The following is a 25,301-nucleotide window of genomic DNA, read 5'->3' as shown; positions in this document are numbered from 1 at the left end:
TAGTAGTTGGTCACCTATCGCCTGCACTTGTCATTAATATCAGACCCCCAACCACCCATCAGCTGTTATTAATTCTGAAGGCAGGCAGATGCAAACATTGAACAGTGCTGAACAGCTCAACTACATTCAATGTGTAGCAGCTGTTACCGAGAACTGAAGATTAGCTCCTTTTCGTTTGAATAGAAGCTGATCTGCAGTACATGGTAATGGCTGCTATATATTACACAAATCTGTGCTGTTCAGTCTTGTTCAGCTTTTAATTCAATATCGGGTAGTTCACTATTAAGAAAACACACTATATATACAGCAGGTGAAATCAGTATATTTCTAAAGGTGCTATTGACATGAAATTCTCACTAGATGTCAGGAGACTCAGGAACAATCCATTCAATACACACAGGTAAAGAAATCAAACCATAGAAGTCCATAAATTAAGTTATGTGTAATAACGAGAAATGACACAGGGAAAAAAGTATTAAACACGTGAAGATAGAGAGGTGCTAAAAGCCATGGAAAGTCATGACACCAACTGAAATCTGTCAGTAATAGATTTCATAGATTTCAACAGCACCTTTAGAAATATATTTACCTAGAAAATTGCTGATGTGTTCAATACTTATTTGACCCGCTGTGTTTATATATATATATATATATATATATATATACACATATATATATATATATATATATATATATATATATATACACACTAGATGGTGGCCTGATTCTAACGTATCAGGTATTCTAGAATATGCATGCCCACGTAGTATATTGCCCAGCCCACATAGTATATTGCCCAGCCCACGTAGTATATTGCCCAGTGACGTAGTATATTGCCCAGTGACATAGTATATTGCCCAGCCACGTAGTATATTGCACAGCGACATAGTATACAGCACAGAGCCACGTAGTATATTGCCCAGCTACGTAGTATATTGGCCAGTCACGTAGTATATTGCCCAGCTACGTAGTATATTGCCCAGCCACGTATGTCACAGGTTAAAAAATAAAAAATAAACATATACTCACCTTCCAAGGGTACCCTTGTAGTTCTGTCCCCTGTGTGCGGTGCAGGCGGCAGCTTCCGGTCCCAGGGTGTGATGTCGTTGCGGTCACATGACCGTGACGTCATGGCAGGTTCTTCTCGTGCAGGCGTGCAGGACCTGTCATGACGTCACGGTCACATGACTGTGACGTCATGGCATGTCCTTGTCGCATACCATCCTTAGCACCGGAACCTGCTGCTTGCATGGAGCGGTCACCGGAGCGTCGCAAGGAGCGGGAAAGGCGCCGAAAGGTAAATATATAATGATTTTTTATTTTTTTATTATTTTTAACAGATGTTTTTACTATTGATGCTGCATAGGCAGCATCAATGGTAAAAACTTGGTCACGAAGGGTTAATAGCGGCGGTAACGGAGTGAATAACTCAGTCTGTTACTGCTGTCATTAACCCTGTGTGAGCCGTGACTGCGGGGAGTATGGAGCGGGCGCCGGGCACTGACTGCAGGGGAGTAGGGAGGGACTAATCGGACTGTGGCCGTCGCTGATTGGTCGCGGCAGCCATGACAGGCAGCTGGCGAGACCAATCAGCGACTTGAATTCCATGACAGACAGAGACCGCGACCAATGAATATCCGTGACAGAAAGAGAGACAGACAGAAGGACAGACAGAAAGAAAGACGGAAGTGATCCTTAGACAATTATATAGTAGATATATATATATGTATACATATCTCATATGATAAAATAATATAGGAATGTACATGGTGTAATCTGATCCTGTTTTCTTAGAGAAGTCTTCTATGGCTGACATGAAACAGAACATTCAGAATATGTTGGCATGCTGGGACAAAGACACTGATTATAGCTACCAGTCAAATCCCACTGGAGGATCAGCTCATGGACACAGGAGCTGCAAGGAGATTAAGAGTTCATATTCATACGCTGAAGGTGATATTTTCATATACATGATACATGGTACTATTCGGGGAAGGCAATTCACAAGATTTTGAAGCGCATTTCTGGTAATTTGTGACCAGTTAACCATAAAAGCATTTAAAAGGATGGACATTGATGTTTATACCAAACTTAGAAAGACTCCAACAACGCAGCAATAATCCCATAAGACTTCACGTTTATTCCATCATGGTTAAAATAAGGCCTACATGTTTTAGCAGGTTATGTCTTGTTCATTATGTATAAGGCAAGTGTTGCAATACAGCAGAGGTGTGAGAGCTGCAGCAAATGTGTTTGTAAGGAGACATAGTTGACTTCTCCTGTTCTGTGTTAGGTACTTGTCTCACACTAGTAACATCACTTTTATATTAACCGCTTAAAGACCACTCATAAGCCTTTTAATGGCGGAATTTAAGGGTACTTAATCCTCAGCGCCGCTTTTTAACGGCACTGAGAAATAAGTGTATAGCGCCCCCCAGAATCAGAATTTCTCCAGGGTCTCAGGTCTGAGACCCCAGAAATCATGCTTCGGGTCAGTTTTCACTGACCCCAGTGTTGCGATCGCTGTTATTAACGTAATAACGGTGATTGCAAAAAAAGTCAGATTTCACATTTAATTTCTCTCTCCTCTGATATGATCACACATCAGAGGAGAGAGCAATGGGGTCACCCGATTTCCCCCTGGTACCTTCAGTGTCCCTGGAACCTCCTGCATCCCCCGATTCTGTCCCCCGGCTGCAGGTGTCTTCTTCCAGTGCAGTGTGCCCGCTGAGATCTGCCGGCCGGCACTAGGTAACAATAGAACATTTTTTCTATTGGTTCATTTTTATCACTGTGATAGACCCTATCACAATGATCAAAATAAAAAATAGCAAATCAGACCCCCCTTTATCACCCCCTTAGTTAGGTAAAAATAATAAAATAAATTTTTTTTTATTTATTTCCATTTTTCCGTTAAGGGTTAAGTTTGGGCTAGGGTTAGGGTTGGGCTAAAGTTAGGGTTGGACTAAAGTTAGAGTTGGGCTAAAGTTAGGATTGGGCTAAAATTAGTGTTCGTTTAAAGTTAGGGTTGGACTAGGGTTAGGGTTGTGGTTATGGTTTGGATTACGGCTAGGGTTGGGATTAGAGTTGGAGTGTGTTAGGGTTAGTTTGTGGTTGGGGTTATGATTAGGGTTGGGATTAGAGTTAGGGGTGTGTTGGAGTTAGGGTTGTGGTTAGGGTTATACAGTAGTTACGGTTGGGATTAGGGATGTGTGGGGGTTAGGGTTGGAGTTAGAATTGGGAGGGTCCCACTGTTTAGGTACATCAGGGGGTCGCCAAACGAGACATGGTGCCACCATTGATTCCAGCCAATTTTGTGTTCAAAAAGTCAAACGGTGCTCCCTCCCTTCTAAGCCCTGCCATGCGCCCAAACAGTGTCTTTCTCCCACTTACGGGGTATTGGCGTACTCAGAAGAAATTGCACAACAAATTTTGTGGTCCATTTTCTCCTGATACCCTGGTTAGCTGCAAAGTAAACTTTTTGTGAAAAAAGTAAAATGTTAATTTTTTCCTCATTGCTTTAGTTCTCATGAAGCACCTGAAGGGTTAATAAATTTCTTGAATGTGGTTTTGCGCACCTTGAGAAGTGCAGTTTTTAGAATGGTGTCACTTTTGGGTATTTTCTGTTATAGTGACCCCCCAAACTCACTTCAAATGTGAGGTGGTCCCTAAAATAATTGGTTTTGTAAATGTTGTTGGAAAATGAGAAATCGCTGGTCAACTTTTAACCCTTATAACATCCTAACAAAAAAATTATGTTTCCAAAATTGTGCTGTTGTAAAGTTGACATGTGGCAAATGTTATTTATTAACTATATTGTGTGAAAATACTCTCTGATTTAAGGGTACAAAAATTAAAAGTTTGAAAATTGCAAAATTTTCAAAATTTTAGCCAAATTTTAATTTTTTCATAAACACAAGTTATATTGAAGAAATTTTACCATTAACATGAAGTACAATATGTAATGAAAAAAATATCTCAGAATCAGTGGGATACGTTGAAGCATTCCAGAGCTGTAACCTCATAAAGTGACAATGGTCAGAATTGTAAAAATTGGCTTCGTCATTAAGTACCAAATTGGCTCTGTCTCTAAGGGGTTAAGTAATCTCTGGAGGCAGATTCTCCTGCAGATCAGTGTCCGGCCTATAGTTCTGAGCAGCTCATTTACATATAAGAAAACGTGGATTTCTCTGAAATAAGATATCAGATCGCAGATATCAAGGTGTCATTTTATTCAGCTTCCTATGAACTGCATGCCCATATAGATGGCTCAGGAGGGTTGATCCTACTGATAGATTCCCTTTAACCCCTTAATCCCATCTGACGTACTATACCATCGAGGTGGGGTGGGCCTTAATTCCCACCGACGGTATAGTACGTCATACTGTTTAATGCGACATCGCGACTTAAGTCGCGGTGATCGCATTAAATTGCCGGTGCCATCTTACCTGGATGAAGATGGCGCCGACATCCCCGGGCCTGGCTCCGCCCCCCAGGCCTCTGGATCGCTGTGATTGGCTATTCAATTCTGAACAGCCAATCACAGCGTTCCTCATTGTTTCAGCCAATCGGAGCCGCTGAAACAATGAGGTCGCAGGCTAGGATCGAGTACCGATGTACTGGCAACGCAACTGCAACGCCAGGCACCGGCACAACCCCCCCGGATTGGCGCGATCGCCGATCGTATCGATCGCGCCAATCGCAAGGCACAGCGGCGGTATTACCGCCGCTGTGCCCTGCTGTACTGGCCTGGATCGGTGCTGCAATAGCACCGATCGTAGGCCAGAGCCTAGTGCAGGCCCAGCAGGGCCTGCAGGAGCTGATTGGCGCGATCAATGCGATCGACGATCGCGCCAATCACAGGGCACAGCGGCGGTAATACCGCCGCTGTGCCCTTCTGTACCGTACGCCCTGCTCCCTGCTGTCCCCCGGTGTAGCGGCCTGGATCGGTGCTGCAATGGCACCGATCACAGGCCAGTGATTAGTGCAGGCCCAGCAGGGCCTGCAGGTGCTGATTGGCGCGATCGATGCGATCGACGATCGCGCCAATCACAGGGCACAGCGGCGGTCACGTTGTGACCGCTGTGTGCCCTGCTGGTGACCTGGCAGTGACCTGCCTAGGATAGGAGAGATCCAAGGCAGTTGCCATGGTCACCAAGCCCTGCAGGGATTGGTGGGATCGATGTTATCATTCGATCCCACCAATGACAGCTCACAGCAGCGGTGTGACCGCTCTGTGACCTGTCTGTCACCTGCAGGTGACCTGTGTGACCGCTCTGCAGGGGTCCTCACTCTAGCTGAGGGACTCCTGCTGAGCGGTCACACAGCCAGATCCTGTCTTGCTGGGCCTTGTGGTGCTACAGAAGCCTGTAACACCACAATCCCCTGCGATACAAAAAAAGCGAAAGAAAGAAGAAAGAAAACCAAAGAAAGAAGAGAGACTACAAAAGGTAAGTGCTAACAGCCCCTACCCGGTCTCACTTCACCCCCCCATCCCCCCCTCCATCCATCCCCCCCTCCATCCACCCCCCCATCCCCCCTCCATCCACCCATCCCCCCCTCCCCCCTTCCCCCCCTTCCCCCCTCTTTTTTACCCCCTCCGTCCCTCTTTGCGTCGCCGCCGTGCGCACTCTTAGCAGCCACCGAGCGTTGATTGGTGACGCAGTTCACTGATCAACACTCGTGCTCGCTTTTTTTTCAGCAGCCCCCTTTGCCCAATTCTGTACACCCATCCCGCAGCCGCCAAACTTTGATAAGTGACGCAGTTCACTTATCAGAGCTTGTGCCTGCCGTTTTCCTTTTTTTTTTTCACCACACCTGTGCGCACACCCAGCAGCCGCCGAACTTTGATAAGTGACGCGGTTCACTTATCAAAGCTCTCGTGCCTGCCGTTTTCTTTTTTTTTTTTTTTACACATCCCCGTGCGCTCACCCAGCCTCCGCATCTGACCCTTGCCTTCCTTTTCTTTTTTTTTCATCACATCTCCGGGCGCTCACCCCGCCGCGTCTAACCCGTGCTTTCCTTTTTTTTTTTTTTTTTTCCCCCACATCTCCGTGCGCTCACCCCGCCGCATCTAACCCGTGCTTTCCTTTTTTTTTTTCCCCACATCTCCGTGCGCTCACCCCGCCGCGTCTAACCCGTGCTTTCCTTTTTCTTTTTTTTTTTTTTTCCCCACATCTCCGTGCGCTCACCCCGCCGCATCTAACCCGTGCTTTCCTTTTTTTTTTCCCCCACATCTCTGTGCGCTCACCCCGCCGCGTCTAACCCGTGCTTTTTTTTCTTTTTTTCTCACATCCCTGTGCACGCACCCAGCAGCCGCTGAACTTTGATAAGTGACGTGGTTCATTTATCAGAGCTCTCGTGCCTGCGTTTTTTTTTTTTCACATCCCCGTTCACACACCCAGCAGCCGCCAAACTTTGATAAGTGACGCGGTTCACTTATCAGAGCTAGGGCCTGCTGTTTTATACTTTTCTTTCACAGGTATTTTTTTTTTTCTTTAGCTTTTTCTTTTCAGAGTAGTTTGCACCAAACACTATCCCCCCACACTTACACAGTTACCAATAAAGTGCACCCAAGCACCACACTTACAAAAAAAATGTCCCGCTCATCTCGTTCGTCCCAACAGCGCTATTCAGCGGAGGAGGCATATTCTTTCCTTGCCTCCGACACTGATAGCGAGGGAGAGGATCCCACTTTTCTTTATTTTTCTGATTCTTCCTCATCCTCTTCCCACTCCTCATCTTCCTCCTCCGGCCCTGCGGAACCGCCACGCAGACGCCGCAGGACAGAAGATGAGGCTAGGCCCATCGTTGATGAAGATGAAGATGAAGCGCCCACCATTGCTGAAGACGAACCAGCGCACCCCACTGCGGACCCCATATGGACCTCGCCACCTGAAAATTACGAGCCACTGATTCCTGATTTTGTGGCAGAATCAGGAATCAAGTTTGACACCACCGGCCTCACAGAACTAGACTTTTTCAAAGTCTTTTTCTCTGAGGCTTTCGTCAACCTCATGGTGGAGCAAACTAATCTGTATGCTCGGCAATTTTTGGACCAAAACTCGGGTTCATCATATTCTAACTGGTCTCCTGTAGACGCAGTTGAAATGATGCAGTTTTGGGGCCTGGTCCTCCACATGGGGATCCTGAAGAAGCCTGAACTTCGGCAATATTGGAGTGTGGATATTTTATATAACACTCCAGTATTCCGAATGGTCATGACCCGGACGCGCTTTGAGGCCATCCATAAGTTCCTGCATTACAACGATAATGCACGGTGTCCCGCACGTGATGACCCCAACTTTGACCGTCTGTTCAAAGTTCGGCCGGTCATCGAACACTTCAACAAAAAGTTTGCAGAAGTGTACGTGCCTCAAAGGGACATCTGCGTGGATGAGTCCTTAATTCATTTTAAGGGGCGGCTTAGATTCCGTCAATACCTGCCCAGCAAGAGGGCCAGGTACGGAATCAAACTCTACAAGCTGTGTGAGAGTACCTCAGGGTACACCCACAGCTTTAGAGTCTACGAAGGGAAGGACAGCAGGATTGAACCACCTGAGTGTCCTTCTATCCTGGGAGTGAGTGGGAAAATTGTGTGGGATTTGGTGCACCCACTGCTGGATAAAGGTTATCACCTCTATACCGATAACTTTTATTCCAGCATCCCACTCTACAAATCTCTCTTTGCGCGAGGTACCACAGCTTGCGGTACTGTCCGCAAAAATCAGAGAGGCCTCCCGAAGACGCTACTTGGGCAGATTCTCAGAAAAGGCGAGAGCAAAGCCCAATGTAGCGACCACCTGCTGGTTGTCAAGTACAAGGACAAAAGGGATGTCCTTCTGTTGACCACCATACACGGTGATGGCAGCGCCCTCAGCACTGTATGGGGTACCTCTGCACAGGTCTGCAAACCGGACTGTGTACTGGGGTACAACAAAAACATGGGGGGCGTTGATCTCTCCGATCAACTCCTCCAACCATACAGTGCTTTGAGAAAGGCCAGGGTGTGGTACAAAAAGCTGTCCGTGCACATCGTACAAATGGCAATGCTCAACGCTTTCCTGCTGTCACGATGTGCACGCAACACCGATACGTCGTACCTTCATTTCCAGGAGGTAGTGGTTAAGGCCCTGATGTTTGGCACGAGGGAAGGAGCGGGCTCCAGTACTTCTGGAACTGAAGGTGCACGTGTCGTACCAGGCCAGCATTTTCCTGGGGTGGTCCCGCCAACTGAAAAAAAAGGTAAGCCGCAAAAAAGGTGCCGAGTGTGCTACAAAAGAGGAATTCGAAGTGACACCATCTATCAATGCGACACCTGCCCCGACAAACCTGGCCTGTGTATGAAGGATTGCTTTAAATTGTACCACACCTCCATGCACTACTAATTTACTTTACAGGAAATAGAATAATTCCAAAGTTGGCACATCTAGGTAAGTTCTCTGGGGGTCTACTTTCCAAAATGTTGTCACTTGTGGGTTTTTTTCCTGTTTAGGCACATCAGGGGCTCTGCAAACGGAACATGACGCCCGCAGACGATTCCATCAAAGTCTGCATTCAAAAACGTCAGTACTTCCCTTTCGAGCCCCAACGTGTGCCCAAACAGTTTTTTCCCACATGTGGGGTACCAGCGTACTCAGGGCAAATTGGACAACAACTTTTGTGGTCCAATTTCTCCTGTTACCCTTGGGAAATTAAAAAATTGGGGACTAAAAGATCATTTTTGTGGGCAAAAAATAGGATTTTTTATTTTCCCGCACGGGCGGTATAAACTTTAGTGAAACACTTGGGGGTTCAAAGTTCTCACCACACATCTAGACAAGTTCCTTAGGAGGTCTAGTTTCCAAATTGGGGTCACTTGTGGGGGATTTCCACTTTTTAGGCACATCAGGGGCTCGTCAAATGGAACGTGACGGCCGCAGAAGATTCCATCAAAGCCTGCGTTCCAAAATGTCACTACTTCCCTTCCGAGCCCTGACATGTGCCCAAACAGTAGTTTTCTCCCACATGTGGGGTACCAGCGTACTCAGGGCAAATTGGACAACAACTTTTGTGGTCCAATTTCTCCTGTTACCCTTGGGAAATTAAAAAATTGGGGACTAAAAGATCATTTTTGTGGGCAAAAAATAGGATTTTTTATTTTCCCGCACGGGCGGTATAAACTTTAGTGAAACACTTGGGGGTTCAAAGTTCTCACCACACATCTAGACAAGTTCCTTAGGAGGTCTAGTTTCCAAATTGGGGTCACTTGTGGGGGATTTCCACTTTTTAGGCACATCAGGGGCTCGTCAAATGGAACGTGACGGCCGCAGAAGATTCCATCAAAGCCTGCGTTCCAAAATGTCACTACTTCCCTTCCGAGCCCTGACGTGTGCCCAAACAGTAGTTTTCTCCCACATGTGGGGTACCAGCGTACTCAGGGCAAATTGGACAACAACTTTTGTGGTCCAATTTCTCCTGTTACCCTTGGGAAATTAAAAAATTGGGGACTAAAATATCATTTTTGTGGGCAAAAAATAGGATTTTTTATTTTCCCGCACGGGCGGTATAAACTTCTGTGAAGCACTTGGGGGATAAAAGTGCTCACCACACATCTAGATAAGTTCCTTAGGGGATCTAGTTTCCAAAATGGGGTCACTAGTGGGGGGTTTCCACTGTTTAGGCACATCAGGGGCTCACCAAACGCGACATGGCGTCCAATCTCAATTCCAGCTAATTTTAGCTTGAGAAAGTCTTATGGCGCTCCTTCCCTTCTGAGCCCTGCCATGCGCCTAAACAGTGGTTCCCCCCCACATATGGGGTATTGGCGTACTCAGGACAAATTGGACTACAACTTTTGTCGTCCAATTTCTTCAGTTACCCTTGTGAAAATAAAAAATTGGGGACTAAACCATCATGTTTGTGGAAAAAATAGGATTTTTTATTTTCACGCACGGGCGGTATAAACTTTGGTGAAGCACTTGGGGGATAAAAGTGCTCACCACACATCTAGATAAGTTCCTTAGGGGGTCTAGTTTCCAAAATGGGGTCACTTGTGGGGGGTTTCCACTGTTTAGGCACATCAGGGGCTCACCAAACGCGACATGGCGTCCAATCTCAATTCCAGCTAATTTTAGCTTGAAAAAGTCTTATGGCGCTCCTTCCTTTCTGAGCCCTGCCATGCGCCCAAACAGTGGTTCCGCCCCACATATGGGGTATTGGCGTACTCAGGACAAATTGGACTACAACTTTTGTGGTCCAATTTCTTCAGTTACCCTTGTGAAAATTAAAAATTGGGGACTAAACCATCATGTTTGTGGAAAAAATACGTTTTTTTATTTTCACGTACGGGCGGTATAAACTTCTGTGAAGCACTTGGGGGATAAAAGTGCTCACCACACATCTAGATAAGTTCCTTAGGGGGTCTAGTTTCCAAAATGGGGTCACTTGTGGGGGGTTTCCACTGTTTAGGCACATCAGGGGCTCACCAAACGCGACATGGCGTCCAATCTCAATTCCAGCTAATTTTAGCTTGAGAAAGTCTTATGGCGCTCCTTCCCTTCTGAGCCCTGCCATGCGCCCGAACAGTGGTTCCGCCCCACATATGGGGTATTGGCGTACTCAGGACAAATTGGACTACAACTTTTGTGGTCCAATTTCTTCAGTTACCCTTGTGAAAATTAAAAATTGGGGACTAAACCATCATGTTTGTGGAAAAAATACGTTTTTTTATTTTCACGTACGGGCGGTATAAACTTCTGTGAAGCACTTGGGGGATAAAAGTGCTCACCACACATCTAGATAAGTTCCTTAGGGGGTCTAGTTTCCAAAATGGGGTCACTTGTGGGGGGTTTCCACTGTTTAGGCACATCAGGGGCTCACCAAACGCGACATGGCGTCCAATCTCAATTCCAGCTAATTTTAGCTTGAAAAAGTCTTATGGCGCTCCTTCCCTTCTGAGCCCTGCAAAGCGCCCAAACAGTGGTTCCGCCCCACATATGGGGTATTGGCGTACTCAGGACAAATTGGACTACAACTTTTGTGGTCCAATTTCTTCAGTTACCCTTGTGAAAATTAAAAATTGGGGACTAAACCATCATGTTTGTGGAAAAAATACGTTTTTTTATTTTCACGTACGGGCGGTATAAACTTCTGTGAAGCACTTGGGGGATAAAAGTGCTCACCACACATCTAGATAAGTTCCTTAGGGGGTCTAGTTTCCAAAATGGGGTCACTTGTGGGGGGTTTCCACTGTTTAGGCACATCAGTGGCTCACCAAACGCGACATGGCGTCCAATCTCAATTCCAGCTAATTTTAGCTTGAAAAAGTCTTATGGCGCTCCTTCCCTTCTGAGCCCTGCCATGCGCCCAAACAGTGGTTCCGCCCCAAATATGGGGTATTGGCGTACTCAGGACAAATTGGACTACAACTTTTGTGGTCCAATTTCTTCAGTTACCCTTGTGAAAATTAAAAATTGGGGACTAAACCATCATGTTTGTGGAAAAAATCGTTTTTTTTATTTTCACGTACGGGCGGTATAAACTTCTGTGAAGCACTTGGGGGATAAAAGTGCTCACCACACATCTAGATAAGTTCCTTAGGGGGTCTAGTTTCCAAAATGGGGTCACTTGTGGGGGGTTTCCACTGTTTAGGCACATCAGGGGCTCACCAAACGCGACATGGCGTCCAATCTCAATTCCAGCTAATTTTAGCTTGAAAAAGTCTTATGGCGCTCCTTCCCTTCTGAGCCCTGCCATGCGCCTAAACAGTGGTTCCGCCCCACATATGGGGTATTGGCGTACTCAGGACAAATTGGACTACAACTTTTGTGGTCCAATTTCTTCAGTTACCCTTGTGAAAATTAAAAATTGGGGACTAAACCATCATGTTTGTGGAAAAAATACGTTTTTTTATTTTCACGTACGGGCGGTATAAACTTCTGTGAAGCACTTGGGGGATAAAAGTGCTCACCACACATCTAGATAAGTTCCTTAGGGGGTCTAGTTTCCAAAATGGGGTCACTTATGGGGGGTTTCCACTGTTTAGGCACATCAGGGGCTCACCAAACGCGACATGGCGTCCAATCTCAATTCCAGCTAATTTTAGCTTGAAAAAGTCTTATGGCGCTCCTTCCCTTCTGAGCCCTGCCATGCGCCCAAACAGTGGTTCCGCCCCACATATGGGGTATTGGCGTACTCAGGACAAATTGGACTACAACTTTTGTGGTCCAATTTCTTCAGTTACCCTTGTGAAAATTAAAAATTGAGGACTAAACCATCATGTTTGTGGAAAAAATACGTTTTTTTATTTTCACGTACGGGCGGTATAAACTTCTGTGAAGCACTTGGGGGATAAAAGTGCTCACCACACATCTAGATAAGTTCCTTAGGGGGTCTAGTTTCCAAAATGGGGTCACTTGTGGGGGGTTTCCACTGTTTAGGCACATCAGGGGCTCACCAAACGCGACATGGCGTCCGATCTCAATTCCAGCTAATTTTAGCTTGAAGAAGTCAAATGGCGCTCCTTCCCTTCTGAGCCCTGCCATGAGCCCAAACAGTGGTACCCCCCCACATATGGGGTATCAGCGTACTCAGGACAAATTGGACAACAACTTTTGCAGTCCAATTTCTCCTGTTACCTTTGGGAAAATAAAAAAAATGTTGCTAAAATATCGTTTTCATGACTAAAAAGTTAAATTTTCATTTTTTCCTTCAACATTGCTTTAGCTCTCATGAAGCACCAGAAGGGTTAATAAACTTCTTGGATGTGGTTTTGATCAGCTTGAGGGGTGCAGTTTTTAGAATGGTGTCACTTTTGGGTATTTTTTGCTATATAGACCCCTAAATGTGACTTCAAATGTGAGGTGGTCCCTAAAAAAAATGGTTTTGTAAATTTTGTTGTAAAAATGAGAAATTGCTGGTCAACTTTTAACCCTTATAACTCCCTAACAAAAAAAAAAATTTGTTTCCAAAATTGTGCTGATGTAAAGTAGACATGTGGGAAATGTTACTTATTAAGTATTTTGTGTGACATATCTCTGTGATTTAAGGGCATAAAAATTCAAAGTTGGAAAATTGCAAAATTTTCAAAATTTTCGCCAAATTTCCATTTTTTTTGCAAATAAACGCAGGTAATATCAAAGAAATTTTACCACTATCATGAAGTACAATATGTCACGAGAAAACAATGTCAGAATCGCCAAGATCCGTTGAAGCGTTCCAGAGTTATTACCTCATAAAGGGACAGTGGTCAGAATTGTAAAAATTGGCCCGGTCATTAACGTGCAAACCACCCTCGGGGCTTAAGGGGTTAATAACTTTGTCAGTCATACTGGAATAGGAAAGAGCATCCCCCAAACTATTTGCCACAAAGGAGGAAAAATACTTGTTATTCTACTGTATGCTGTAGCAATAACATTACACTTCAATAAAAATAAGGATCGGAATCCCGATAATGCAAAATCATAGGCTATTCTCCACCAAATGTAACAATGGACACTATGTAGAGAGTATTTACTAGTATCTACCAAATTCAGATCCATCTGTCAAACTGTCTTATAATAGAACAATATTCATCAGTCCATTGTCACGGGGGTACTGGGTAGACTACAGCTGATTACCCGGGCCCCTGCGATATCCCTCAGACTAGGGAAAACCCTGTCTGTCCCTCTCCCAGAATTTACACTGATGGTGTGCTTGTCTGGGCCGCTAGGCCTGACCTTGACTCCTGTTTCAGCCCTATGCTGAAACCTCCACCTGCCACTCAGTGATAAGACCACAGACCAACCTCCACAGAAAGCACAGACAGGGAAAACTAAAAAATGCACTTCGCCGCAGACACACAGGAAAACACTATAATGTGCACAGGGCAAAACAAACACAAATATAGGAAGGAGAAATATGACAAAGGATAATACACCACCAGATACGATATTTCTTCTCCTAGACCACCACTCCAGACCGAGATCACCAGGCACAAGACACAAGCGATAATCGGCGACGCCCAAAGTCCAGAGTGACTATTTAAAGGCCACGGGCGTGACCCAGCCTCCAACCAGATTACCAGCTACATTAAACCCGGACAACCTAGATAAAATCTAGCCGGCGCCACTGAGCGTATAGTGGGCGAATGTGGAATTACCGTTGTCTGTCGGACGCCCTAGTGTGAATAGCGTCCGACATGACATCTATCTGCTTACTTATACACCAATCAGCTACAGTATATATTAACCCCTTCGCGCCATGCGCCGTACTAGTACTGCGCTGCGGACACTGCATTTGTGCCAGCCGCAGTAGTAGTACGTCGCACCGATCACCGCGGTGTTGTGGATTCTGTTTTTGGGCTCCCTCTGGTGGTTACAACTGGTACTGGGTGACTTTGGTGGGTTGCGGTCTCTGGTTTCCACCTGTCCATCAGAGGCTGGGTGTTTCCTATTTAACCTGGCTTTCCTGTCATTCCCTTGCTGGCTATCAATGTATCAGTGTGTCTCTGTTACCTTTGCTACCTGCTCCTAAAGCCTTCAAGACAAGCTAAGTCTGGATTTCCCTGTTTCATGTTTGCTTTCATGTTTTTAGTCCAGCTCGCAGATATGTAATTCTCTGCTGCTGGTTGCTCTAGTGGTCTGAAATTACCACTCATGTACCATGAGTTGGCACATGAGTTCAAGTAATTTCAGGATGGTATTTTGAAGGGTTTTTAAGCTGACCGCGCAGTTCACCTTTTGTATCCTCTGCTATCTAGCTTAAGCGGGCCTCATTTTGCTGAATCTGTTTTCATAACTACGTTTGTGCCTTCCTCTCATTTCACCGTCATTATATGTGGGGGGCTGCTATTTCTGTGGGAATGTTTCTCTGGAGGCAAGATAGGTCTGTGATTCTTCTGATAGGGGAAGCTAGATCTCCGGCTGGCGCGAGACGTCTAGGGGCCCCCCAGGAACGTTCCCCGGCTACTGTTAGTTGAGTGTTGAGGTTCAGGATCGCGGTCAGCTCAGGTTCCATCACCCTAGAGCTCGTCCTGTTTTTGCCCGTGTTATGTTGACAAATTCCCTGCCATTGGGATCATGACAGTATAGCCGGTGTTGTGATCCGCTTTTTGGCTCCCCTGGTGGTGGCTGGTGGTACTGGAGACTTGTGTGTGCTTTTCTGCCTCAGCTCACCTGCTTCCATCAGTTTTGGGAGTTCCCTATTTAGCCTTGCTCTCCAGTCACTTCCTTGCCGGTCATCATTGTAACCTGAGTCTTTCAGTTGCATGTTCCTGCTACTAGTCTGCTGATCAGCTAAGTGGACTCTTGTCCTTATTGTTTTGTTTTTCTTGTCCAGTTTACAGTTTTGTCATTTCCTGTTACTGGAAGCTCTTGTGGACTGAAATTGCCACTCCTGTGTCATGAGTTGACACAGGAGTCTTAAAGTAATTTCAGGATGGGTTTTTGAAAGGGTTTTTCAGCTGACCGTGAAGTCCTCTTTTGTATCCTTCCTCTATCTAGTAAGTGGACCTCGCTTTGCTAAATCTACCTTCATACTGTGTGTGTCTTTTCCTCTGAACTCACCGTCAATATACGTGGGGGCTACTATCATCTTTGGGGATTTCTCTAGAGGTAAGCCAGGTCTGTTCCTTCCTCTTCCAGGCGTAGTTAGTTCTCCGGCTGGCGCATGGCATCTAGGCAGCCGTAGGAATGCTTCCTGGCTACTGTTAGTTGTGTGGTAGATTTAGGTCACGGTCAGCTTGAGTTTCCATCACCCGAGAGCTAGTCTGTTATTTTTGTGTTTCTGATGTTCCCATGCCATTGGGGAATCATGACAGTATGACCGGCCAACAAAGTGTTAATTGTTTGGGCTGAAGCTGAAGAAAAAGAAGTGTTGAAGGAAATTTTTTTTTTTTTTTTTTTTCCTTTCCCTCAGAGTTTTGCTGCCTAGCCCTTAATTGCTGTCTAGCTGCTTCTTACCTCCTCTTAACCCTTGAATGGCTCTGACCTTAGCTGTTTAACATGGATGTCCAGAGTTTGGCTGCAGGTTTAAATAATCTTGCTACGAAGGTTCAGAATTTACAAGATTATGTTATACGTACTCCTATTTCTGAACCTAAGATTCCTACACCAGAGGTATTTTCCGGAGATAGATCTCGGTTTCTGAATTTCAAATGTAATTGTAAATTATTCCTTTCTCTCAGACCTCACTCCTCTGGAGATCCTGTTCAGCAGGTTAAGATTGTGATTTCTTTGCTGCGAGGTGACCCTCAAAATTGGGCATTTTCATTGACACCAGGGGATCCTGCGTTGCTCAATGTGGATGCGTTTTTTCTGGCTTTAGGGTTGCTGTATGAGGAACCTAATTTGGAGATTCAAGCTGAAAAAGCTTTAATAGCCCTGTCTCAAGGGCAAGATGAAGCTGAGATATACTGCCAAAAATTTCGTAAGTGGTCTGTGCTTACTCAGTGGAATGAGTGTGCCCTAGCGGCAAATTTCAGAGAGGGCCTTTCTGATGCCGTTAAGGATGTCATGGTGGGGTTTCCTACGCCCACAGGTCTGAATGAGTCCATGACAATGGCGATTCAGATTGATCGGCGTTTGCGGGAGCGCAAACCCGTGCACCATTTGGCGGTATCTTCTGAAGGGACGCCAGAGAAAATGCAATGTGACAGAATTCTGTCAAGAAGCGAGCGGCAGAATTATAGGCGCAAAAATGGCTTGTGCTTCTACTGTGGTGATTCCGCGCATGTTATATCAGCATGCTCTAAACGTACTAGGAAGGTTGACAAGTCTGTTTCTATTGGCACTTTACAGTCTAAATTTCTTCTGTCTGTAACTCTGATTTGTTCATTATCAGTTATTACCGTGGATGCCTATGTGGACTCTGGCGCCGCTCTCAGTCTCATGGATTGGTCCTTCGCCAGGCGCTGTGGGTTTGATTTGGAGCCTCTGGAAGTCCCTATACCTCTGAAGGGTATTGATTCTACACCTCTGGCTTGTAATAGACCACAGTTCTGGACGCAAGTGACTATGCGTATGACTCCAGACCATCAGGAGATGATTCGCTTCCTCGTGTTGTATAATTTACATGATGTTTTAGTGCTTGGATTACCATGGTTACAATCTCATAACCCAGTACTGGACTGGAAAACTATGTCTGTGTTAAGCTGGGGATGTCGGGGGGCTCATGGGGACATACCTTTGGTTCCTATCTCGTCATCTATTCCCTCTGAGATTCCTGCATTTTTGTCGGATTTTGGGGATATTTTTGACGAGCCTAAAATTGGTTCTCTCCCTCCCCACAGAGAGTGTGATTGCGCCATAGATCTGATTCCAGGCAGTAAATTTCCAAAGGGTCGTTTGTTTAACCTATCTGTACCTGAGCATGCTGCCATGCGAGAATATGTTAAGGAGTCCCTGGAAAAGGGACATATTCGTCCTTCTTCATCACCTTTAGGAGCTGGGTTTTTCTTTGTCTCTAAAAAGGATGGCTCGCTGAGGCCTTGTATTGATTATCGACTCCTGAATAAAATTACTGTCAAATATCAGTATCCGTTGCCGCTGCTTACTGATTTGTTTGCTCGCATAAGGGGGGCTAAGTGGTTCTCCAAGATTGATCTCCGTGGGGCGTATAATTTGGTGCGAATTAAGCAAGGGGATGAGTGGAAAACCGCATTTAATACGCCTGAGGGCCACTTTGAGTATTTAGTAATGCCTTTCGGCCTTTCTAATGCGCCTTCAGTTTTTCAGTCCTTTATGCATGATATTTTCCGTGAATATCTGGATAAATTTATGATTGTGTATTTGGACGATATTTTGATTTTTTCTGAGGACTGGGAGTCTCATGTTCAGCAGGTCAGGAGGGTTTTTCAGGTCTTGCGGGAGAATTCTCTGTGTGTAAAGGGTTCTAAGTGTGTTTTTGGGGTTCAAAAGATTTCCTTTTTGGGGTACATTTTTTCCCCTTCTTCTGTTGAGATGGACCCTGTCAAGGTTCGGGCTATTTGTGACTGGACGCAGCCTACTTCTCTAAAGGGTCTTCAGAAGTTCTTGGGCTTTGCTAATTTTTATCGTCGATTTATAACAGGTTTTTCTGGTGTTGCTAAGCCTCTTACGGATTTGACTAAGAAGGGTGCTGATGTTGCCAATTGGTCCTCTGCCGCTGTGGAGGCCTTTCGGGAACTTAAGCGCCGCTTTTCGTCTGCCCCTGTGTTGCGCCAGCCCAATGTCTCTCTCCCCTTTCAGGTTGAGGTCGATGCTTCCGAGATCGGAGCGGGGGCGGTTTTGTCGCAGAAAAGTTCCGATTGCTCAGTGATGAGACCTTGTGCGTTTTTTTCTCGAAAATTTTCTGCCGCCGAAAGAAATTATGATGTGGGTAATCGGGAGCTTTTGGCCATGAAGTGGGCATTTGAGGAGTGGCGTCATTGGCTTGAGGGTGCTAGACATCAGGTGGTGGTTTTGACTGATCACAAGAATCTGATTTATCTTGAGTCTGCCAGGCGCCTGAATCCTAGACAGGCGCGCTGGTCGTTGTTTTTCTCTTGGTTTAATTTTGTGGTCTCATATCTACCAGGTTCTAAGAATGTGAAGGCGGATGCCCTTTCTAGGAGTTTTGAGCCTGATTCCCCTGGTGATTCGGAACCTACAGGTATCCTTAAGGATGGGGTGATATTATCCGCTATTTCCCCAGATCTGCGACGTGCTTTGCAAGAGTTTCAGGCGGATAGACCTGATCGCTGTCCACCTGGTAGACTGTTTGTTCCTGATGATTGGACCAGTAGAGTCATCTCGGAGGTTCATTCTTCTACGCTGGCGGGTCATCCTGGAATTTTTGGTACCAGGGATTTGGTGGCTAGATCCTTCTGGTGGCCATCTCTGTCTCGTGATGTGCGTGTTTTTGTGCAGTCTTGTGATGTGTGTGCTCGGGCCAAGCCTTGTTGTTCTAGGGCTAGCGGGTTGTTGTTGCCCTTGCCTATTCCGAAGAGGCCTTGGACGCACATCTCGATGGACTTTATTTCTGATCTTCCTGTCTCTCAGAGGATGTCTGTTATCTGGGTGGTGTGTGACCGTTTTTCTAAGATGGTTCATTTGGTGCCATTGCCGAAGTTGCCTTCCTCGTCTGAGTTGGTTCCTTTGTTTTTTCAAAATGTGGTTCGCTTGCATGGTATTCCTGAAAATATCGTTTCTGATAGGGGTACCCAGTTCGTTTCTAGATTTTGGCGGGCATTCTGTGCCAGGTTGGGCATTGATTTGTCTTTTTCGTCTGCCTTCCATCCTCAGACTAATGGCCAGACGGAGCGAACTAATCAAACTTTGGAGACGTATTTGAGGTGTTTTGTGTCTGCGGATCAGGATGATTGGGTTGCCTTTTTGCCGTTGGCGGAGTTTGCTCTTAATAATCGGGCCAGTTCTGCCACTTTGGTTTCCCCTTTCTTTTGCAATTCGGGGTTTCATCCCCGTTTTTCTTCTGGTCAGGTGGAGTCTTCGGATTGTCCTGGAGTAGATGCTGTGGTGGATCGGTTGTATCGGATTTGGGAACAAGTGGTGGACAATTTGAATTTGTCCCAGGAGAGGACTCAGCGGTTTGCTAACCGCCAGCGTCGGGTTGGTCCTCGCCTTCGTGTTGGGGACTTGGTGTGGTTGTCTTCCCGTTTTGTCCCTATGAGGGTTTCTTCTCCTAAATTTAAGCCTCGGTTCATCGGTCCCTATAGGATTTTGGAGATTATTAACCCTGTTTCCTTTCGTTTGGACCTTCCGGCATCTTTCGCTATCCATAATGTGTTCCATCGGTCGTTGTTGCGGAGATACGAGGTGCCGGTGGTTCCTTCTGCTGGGCCTCCTGCTCCTGTGCTGGTTGAGGGTGAATTGGAGTACGTTATAGAGAAGATCTTGGACTCCCGTATTTCCAGGCGGAGACTCCAGTACCTGGTTAAATGGAAGGGCTATGGTCAGGAAGATAATTCTTGGGTAACTGCCTCTGATGTTCATGCCTCGGATTTGGTTCGTGCCTTTCATAGGGCTCATCCAGGTCGCCCTGGCGGTTCTTGTGAGGGTTCGGTGCCCCCTCCTTAAGGGGGGGGTACTGTTGTGATCAGCTTTTTGGCTCCCCTGGTGGTGGCTGGTGGTACTGGAGACTTGTGTGTGCTTTTCTGCCTCAGCTCACCTGCTTCCATCAGTTTTGGGAGTTCCCTATTTAGCCTTGCTCTCCAGTCACTTCCTTGCCGGTCATCATTGTAACCTGAGTCTTTCAGTTGCATGTTCCTGCTACTAGTCTGCTGATCAGCTAAGTGGACTCTTGTCCTTATTGTTTTGTTTTTCTTGTCCAGTTTACAGTTTTGTCATTTCCTGTTACTGGAAGCTCTTGTGGACTGAAATTGCCACTCCTGTGTCATGAGTTGACACAGGAGTCTTAAAGTAATTTCAGGATGGGTTTTTGAAAGGGTTTTTCAGCTGACCGTGAAGTCCTCTTTTGTATCCTTCCTCTATCTAGTAAGTGGACCTCGCTTTGCTAAATCTACCTTCATACTGTGTGTGTCTTTTCCTCTGAACTCACCGTCAATATACGTGGGGGCTACTATCATCTTTGGGGATTTCTCTAGAGGTAAGCCAGGTCTGTTCCTTCCTCTTCCAGGCGTAGTTAGTTCTCCGGCTGGCGCATGGCATCTAGGCAGCCGTAGGAATGCTTCCTGGCTACTGTTAGTTGTGTGGTAGATTTAGGTCACGGTCAGCTTGAGTTTCCATCACCCGAGAGCTAGTCTGTTATTTTTGTGTTTCTGATGTTCCCATGCCATTGGGGAATCATGACAAGCCGGCCCACAAAGTGTTAATTGTTTGGGCTGAAGCAGGAGAAAAAGAAGTGTTGAAGGGAATTTTTTTTTTTTTTTTTCCTTCAGAGTTTTGCTGCCTAGCCCTTAATTGCTGTCTAGCTGCTTCTTACCTCCTCTTAACCCTTGAATGGCTCTGACCTTAGCTGTTTAACATGGATGTCCAGAGTTTGGCTTCCAGCCTGAATAATCTTGCTGCAAGAGTTCAAAACATACAGGATTTTGTTGTTCACACTCCTATGTCTGAACCTAGAATTCCTATTCCAGAGTTTTTTTTCTGGAGATAGATCTACCTTCCTGAATTTCAGGAACAATTGCAAATTGTTTCTTTCTTTGAAATCTCGCTCCTCTGGAGACCCTGCTCAGCAGGTCAAGATTGTAATATCTTTTCTGCGGGGCGACCCTCAGAATTGGGCATTTGCATTGGCACCAGGGGATCCTGCATTGCTCAGTGTGGATGCGTTTTTTCTGGCCCTGGGATTGCTCTATGAGGAACCTAACCTGGAGATTCAGGCTGAAAAGGCTTTATTAGCCCTCTCTCAGGGGCATGATGAAGCGGAAGTATATTGTCAAAAATTTCGGAAATGGTCGGTGCTTACTCAGTGGAATGAGTGCGCCCTGGCTGCAAACTTCAGAGATGGTCTTTCTGAGGCCATTAAGGATATTATGGTTTGGTTCCCTGCGCCTACAGGTCTGAATGAGTCTATGACTATGGCCATTCAGATTGATCGGCGTTTACGGGAGCGCAAACCTGTGCACCAGTTGGCGGTGTCTTCTGAACAGGCACCTGAGACTATGCAATGTGATAGAATTCAGTCCAGAAGTGAACGGCAAAATTATAGGCGGAAAAATGGATTGTGTTTTTATTGTGGTGATTCAGCTCATGTTATATCAGCATGCTCTAAACGCACAAAAAAGGTTGATAAATCTTTTGCCATTAGTACTCTGCAGTCTAAGTTCATTTTGTCTGTAACTCTGATTTGTTCACTGTCATCCATTTCCGTTGATGCCTATGTGGATTCGGGCGCTGCCCTGAGTCTTATGGATTGGTCATTTGCCAAACGCTGCGGTTTTAGTCTGGAGCCTCTGGAAGTTCCTATTCCTTTGAAGGGAATTGACTCTAAACCATTGGCTATGAATAAACCGCAGTACTGGACACAAGTGACCATGCGCATGACTCCCGTTCATCAGGAGGTGATTCGCTTCCTTGTACTGTATAATTTACATGATGTACTAGTGCTTGGTCTGCCATGGTTACAAACTCATAATCCAGTCCTGGATTGGAAAACAATGTCTGTGTTAAGCTGGGGATGTCAGGGGGTTCATGATGATGCACCTCTGATTTCAATCGCTTCATCTACTCCTTCTGAGGTCCCTGCGTTTTTGTCTGACTATCGGGATGTTTTTGAGGAGCCTAAGCTCAATTCGCTCCCTCCTCATAGGGATTGTGACTGTGCTATAGAATTAATTCCTGGCAGTAAATTCCCTAAGGGTCGTTTATTTAATCTGTCAGTGCCAGAGCATACTGCTATGCGGAATTATATTAAGGAGTCCTTGGAAAAGGGACATATTCATCCATTTTCGTCCCCTCTGGGAGCAGGTTTTTTTTTCGTGGCTAAAAAAGATGGTTCCCTGAGGCCTTGTATAGATTATCGCCTTCTGAATAAGATTACAGTCAAATATCAGTATCCATTGCCATTATTGACTGATTTGTTTGCTCGCATTAAGGGGGCTAGGTGGTTCACTAAGATAGATCTTCGTGGTGCGTATAATCTTGTGCGGATAAAGCAGGGTGAAGAGTGGAAAACCGCATTTAATACGCCTGAGGGCCATTTTGAGTATTTGGTAATGCCTTTTGGACTTTCTAATGCTCCTTCAGTCTTTCAGTCCTTTATGCACAATATTTTCCGTGAATATCTGGATAAGTTTATGATTGTGTATTTGGATGATATTTTGGTGTTTTCTGATGACTGGGAGTCTCATGTTCTACAGGTCAGGAAGGGGTTTCAAGTCCTGCGGGCCAATTCTCTGTTTGTGAAGGGCTCAAAATGTCTCTTCGGAGTCCAGAAGATTTCTTTTTTGGGGTACATTTTTTCTCCTTCTACTATTGAGATGGATCCCGTCAAGGTTCAGGCGATTTGTGACTGGACACAACCTACATCTGTTAAGAGTCTTCAGAAGTTCTTGGGTTTTGCTAATTTTTATCGTCGGTTCATTACTAATTTTTCCAGTGTTGTTAAACCTTTGACTGATTTGACTAAAAAGGGTGCTGATGTTGCTGATTGGTCTCCTGCGGCTGTGGAGGCCTTTCAGGAACTTAAGCGCCGGTTTTCTTCTGCTCCTGTGTTATGTCAACCAGATGTTTCACTTCCTTTTCAGGTTGAGGTTGATGCTTCCGAGATTGGAGCGGGGGCGGTTTTGTCACAGAGAAGTTCCGATGGCTCGGTGATGAAGCCATGTGCGTTCTTTTCTAGAAAATTCTCGCCCGCCGAGCGCAATTATGATGTGGGTAATCGGGAGCTTTTGGCCATGAAGTGGGCATTTGAGGAGTGGCGTCATTGGCTTGAGGGTGCTAGACATCGTGTGGTGGTCTTGACTGATCACAAAAATCTGATTTACCTTGAGTCTGCCAGGCGTCTGAATCCTAGACAGGCCCGTTGGTCGTTGTTTTTTTCTCGTTTCAATTTTGTGGTTTCATACCTGCCAGGTTCAAAGAATGTGAAGGCAGATGCTCTTTCCAGGAGTTTTGTGCCTGACTCTCCTGGAGATTCTGGGCCTACTGGTATCCTTAGGGATGGGGTAATATTGTCCGCCGTCTCCCCAGACTTGCGACGTGCATTGCAGGAGTTTCAGGCGGATAAACATGATCGTTGTCCACCAGAAAGACTGTTTGTTCCGGATGATTGGACCAGTAGAGTCATCTCTGAGGTCCATTCTTCTGTGTTGGCTGGTTATCCTGGAATATTTGGTACTAGAGACTTGGTGGCCAGGTCTTTTTGGTGGCCTTCCTTGTCAAGGGATGTGCGCACCTTTGTGCAGTCTTGTGAAGTGTGTGCTCGGGCTAAGCCTTGCTGTTCTCTGGCCAGTGGGTTGTTGTTATCCTTGCCTATCCCGAAGAGGCCTTGGACGCACATTTCCATGGATTTTATTTCAGATCTCCCTGTCTCACAGAAAATGTCCGTTATCTGGGTTGTGTGTGACCGCTTTTCTAAGATGGTTCATTTGGTACCCTTGCCTAAGTTGCCTTCCTCCTCTGAGTTGGTCCCTTTGTTTTTTCAGAACGTGGTTCGTTTGCATGGGATTCCGGAGAATATCGTTTCTGACAGGGGATCCCAGTTTGTGTCTAGATTTTGGCGGACGTTTTGTGCTAAGATGGGCATTAATTTGTCTTTCTCGTCTGCATTCCATCCTCAGACGAATGGCCAGACGGAGCGAACTAATCAGACCTTGGAAACTTATTTAAGGTGTTTTGTTTCTGCTGATCAAGATGACTGGGTTGCCTTTTTGCCACTGGCCGAATTTGCCCTTAATAATCGGGCTAGTTCTGCTACTTTGGTTTCTCCTTTCTTTTGTAATTCGGGGTTTCATCCTCGTTTTTCCTCTGGTCAGGTGGAGCCTTTGGATTGTCCTGGAGTGGACGGGGTGGTGGACAGGCTACATCAGATTTGGAATCAGGTGGTGGACAATTTGAAGTTGTCTCAGGAGAAGGCTCAGCAGTTTGCTAATCGCCGTCGCCGCGTGGGTCCCCGACTTCGTGTTGGGGACGTGGTGTGGTTGTCTTCTCGTTTTGTCCCTATGAAGGTCTCTTCTCCCAAGTTCAAGCCTCGGTTCATCGGTCCTTATAAGATCTTGGAGATTCTTAACCCTGTATCTTTTCGTTTGGATCTCCCAGCATCGTTTGCTATTCATAATGTGTTCCATCGGTCGTTATTGCGGAGGTATGAGGTGCCCGTTGTTCCTTCGGTTGAGCCTCCAGCTCCGGTGCTGGTGGAGGGAGAATTGGAGTATGTTGTTGAGAAGATCTTGGATTCTCGTGTTTCCAGACGTAAACTCCAGTATTTGGTTAAGTGGAAGGGTTATGGTCAGGAGGATAATTCCTGGGTGGTCGCCTCTGATGTTCATGCGACTGATTTGGTCCGCGCCTTCCATAGAGCTCATCCTCATCGCCCTGGGGGTCCTCGTGAGGGTTCGGTGACCCCTCCTCTAGGGGGGGTACTGTTGTGGATTCTGTTTTTGGGCTCCCTCTGGTGGTTACAACTGGTACTGGGTGACTTTGGTGGGTTGCGGTCTCTGGTTTCCACCTGTCCATCAGAGGCTGGGTGTTTCCTATTTAACCTGGCTTTCCTGTCATTCCCTTGCCGGCTATCAATGTATCAGTGTGTCTCTGTTACCTTTGCTACCTGCTCCTAAAGCCTTCAAGACAAGCTAAGTCTGGATTTCCCTGTTTCATGTTTGCTTTCATGTTTTTAGTCCAGCTCGCAGATATGTAATTCTCTGCTGCTGGTTGCTCTAGTGGTCTGAAATTACCACTCATGTA

General features: G+C 45.9%; 1 protein-coding gene across 1 annotated transcript in view; it reads left to right on the top strand.

Moving 5' to 3' along the window:
- Nucleotides 1-25,301, top strand: part of LOC143768447 (intelectin-1-like) — a 95,596-nt gene that overhangs the window by 46,598 nt on the left and 23,697 nt on the right. The window contains exon 3 of the mRNA XM_077257126.1: nt 1,795-1,953. Coding sequence (XP_077113241.1) covers nt 1,795-1,953 — 159 coding nt within the window. The remainder of the gene's footprint in view (nt 1-1,794; nt 1,954-25,301) is intronic.

The sequence above is a fragment of the Ranitomeya variabilis genome, chromosome 4 (genome assembly GCF_051348905.1).
Source record: "Ranitomeya variabilis isolate aRanVar5 chromosome 4, aRanVar5.hap1, whole genome shotgun sequence".
In the NCBI taxonomy this organism is placed as follows: domain Eukaryota; kingdom Metazoa; phylum Chordata; class Amphibia; order Anura; family Dendrobatidae; genus Ranitomeya; species Ranitomeya variabilis.
Note: the sequence above shows the minus strand (reverse complement) of the source record. Positions and strands in the feature narration are given on the sequence as shown.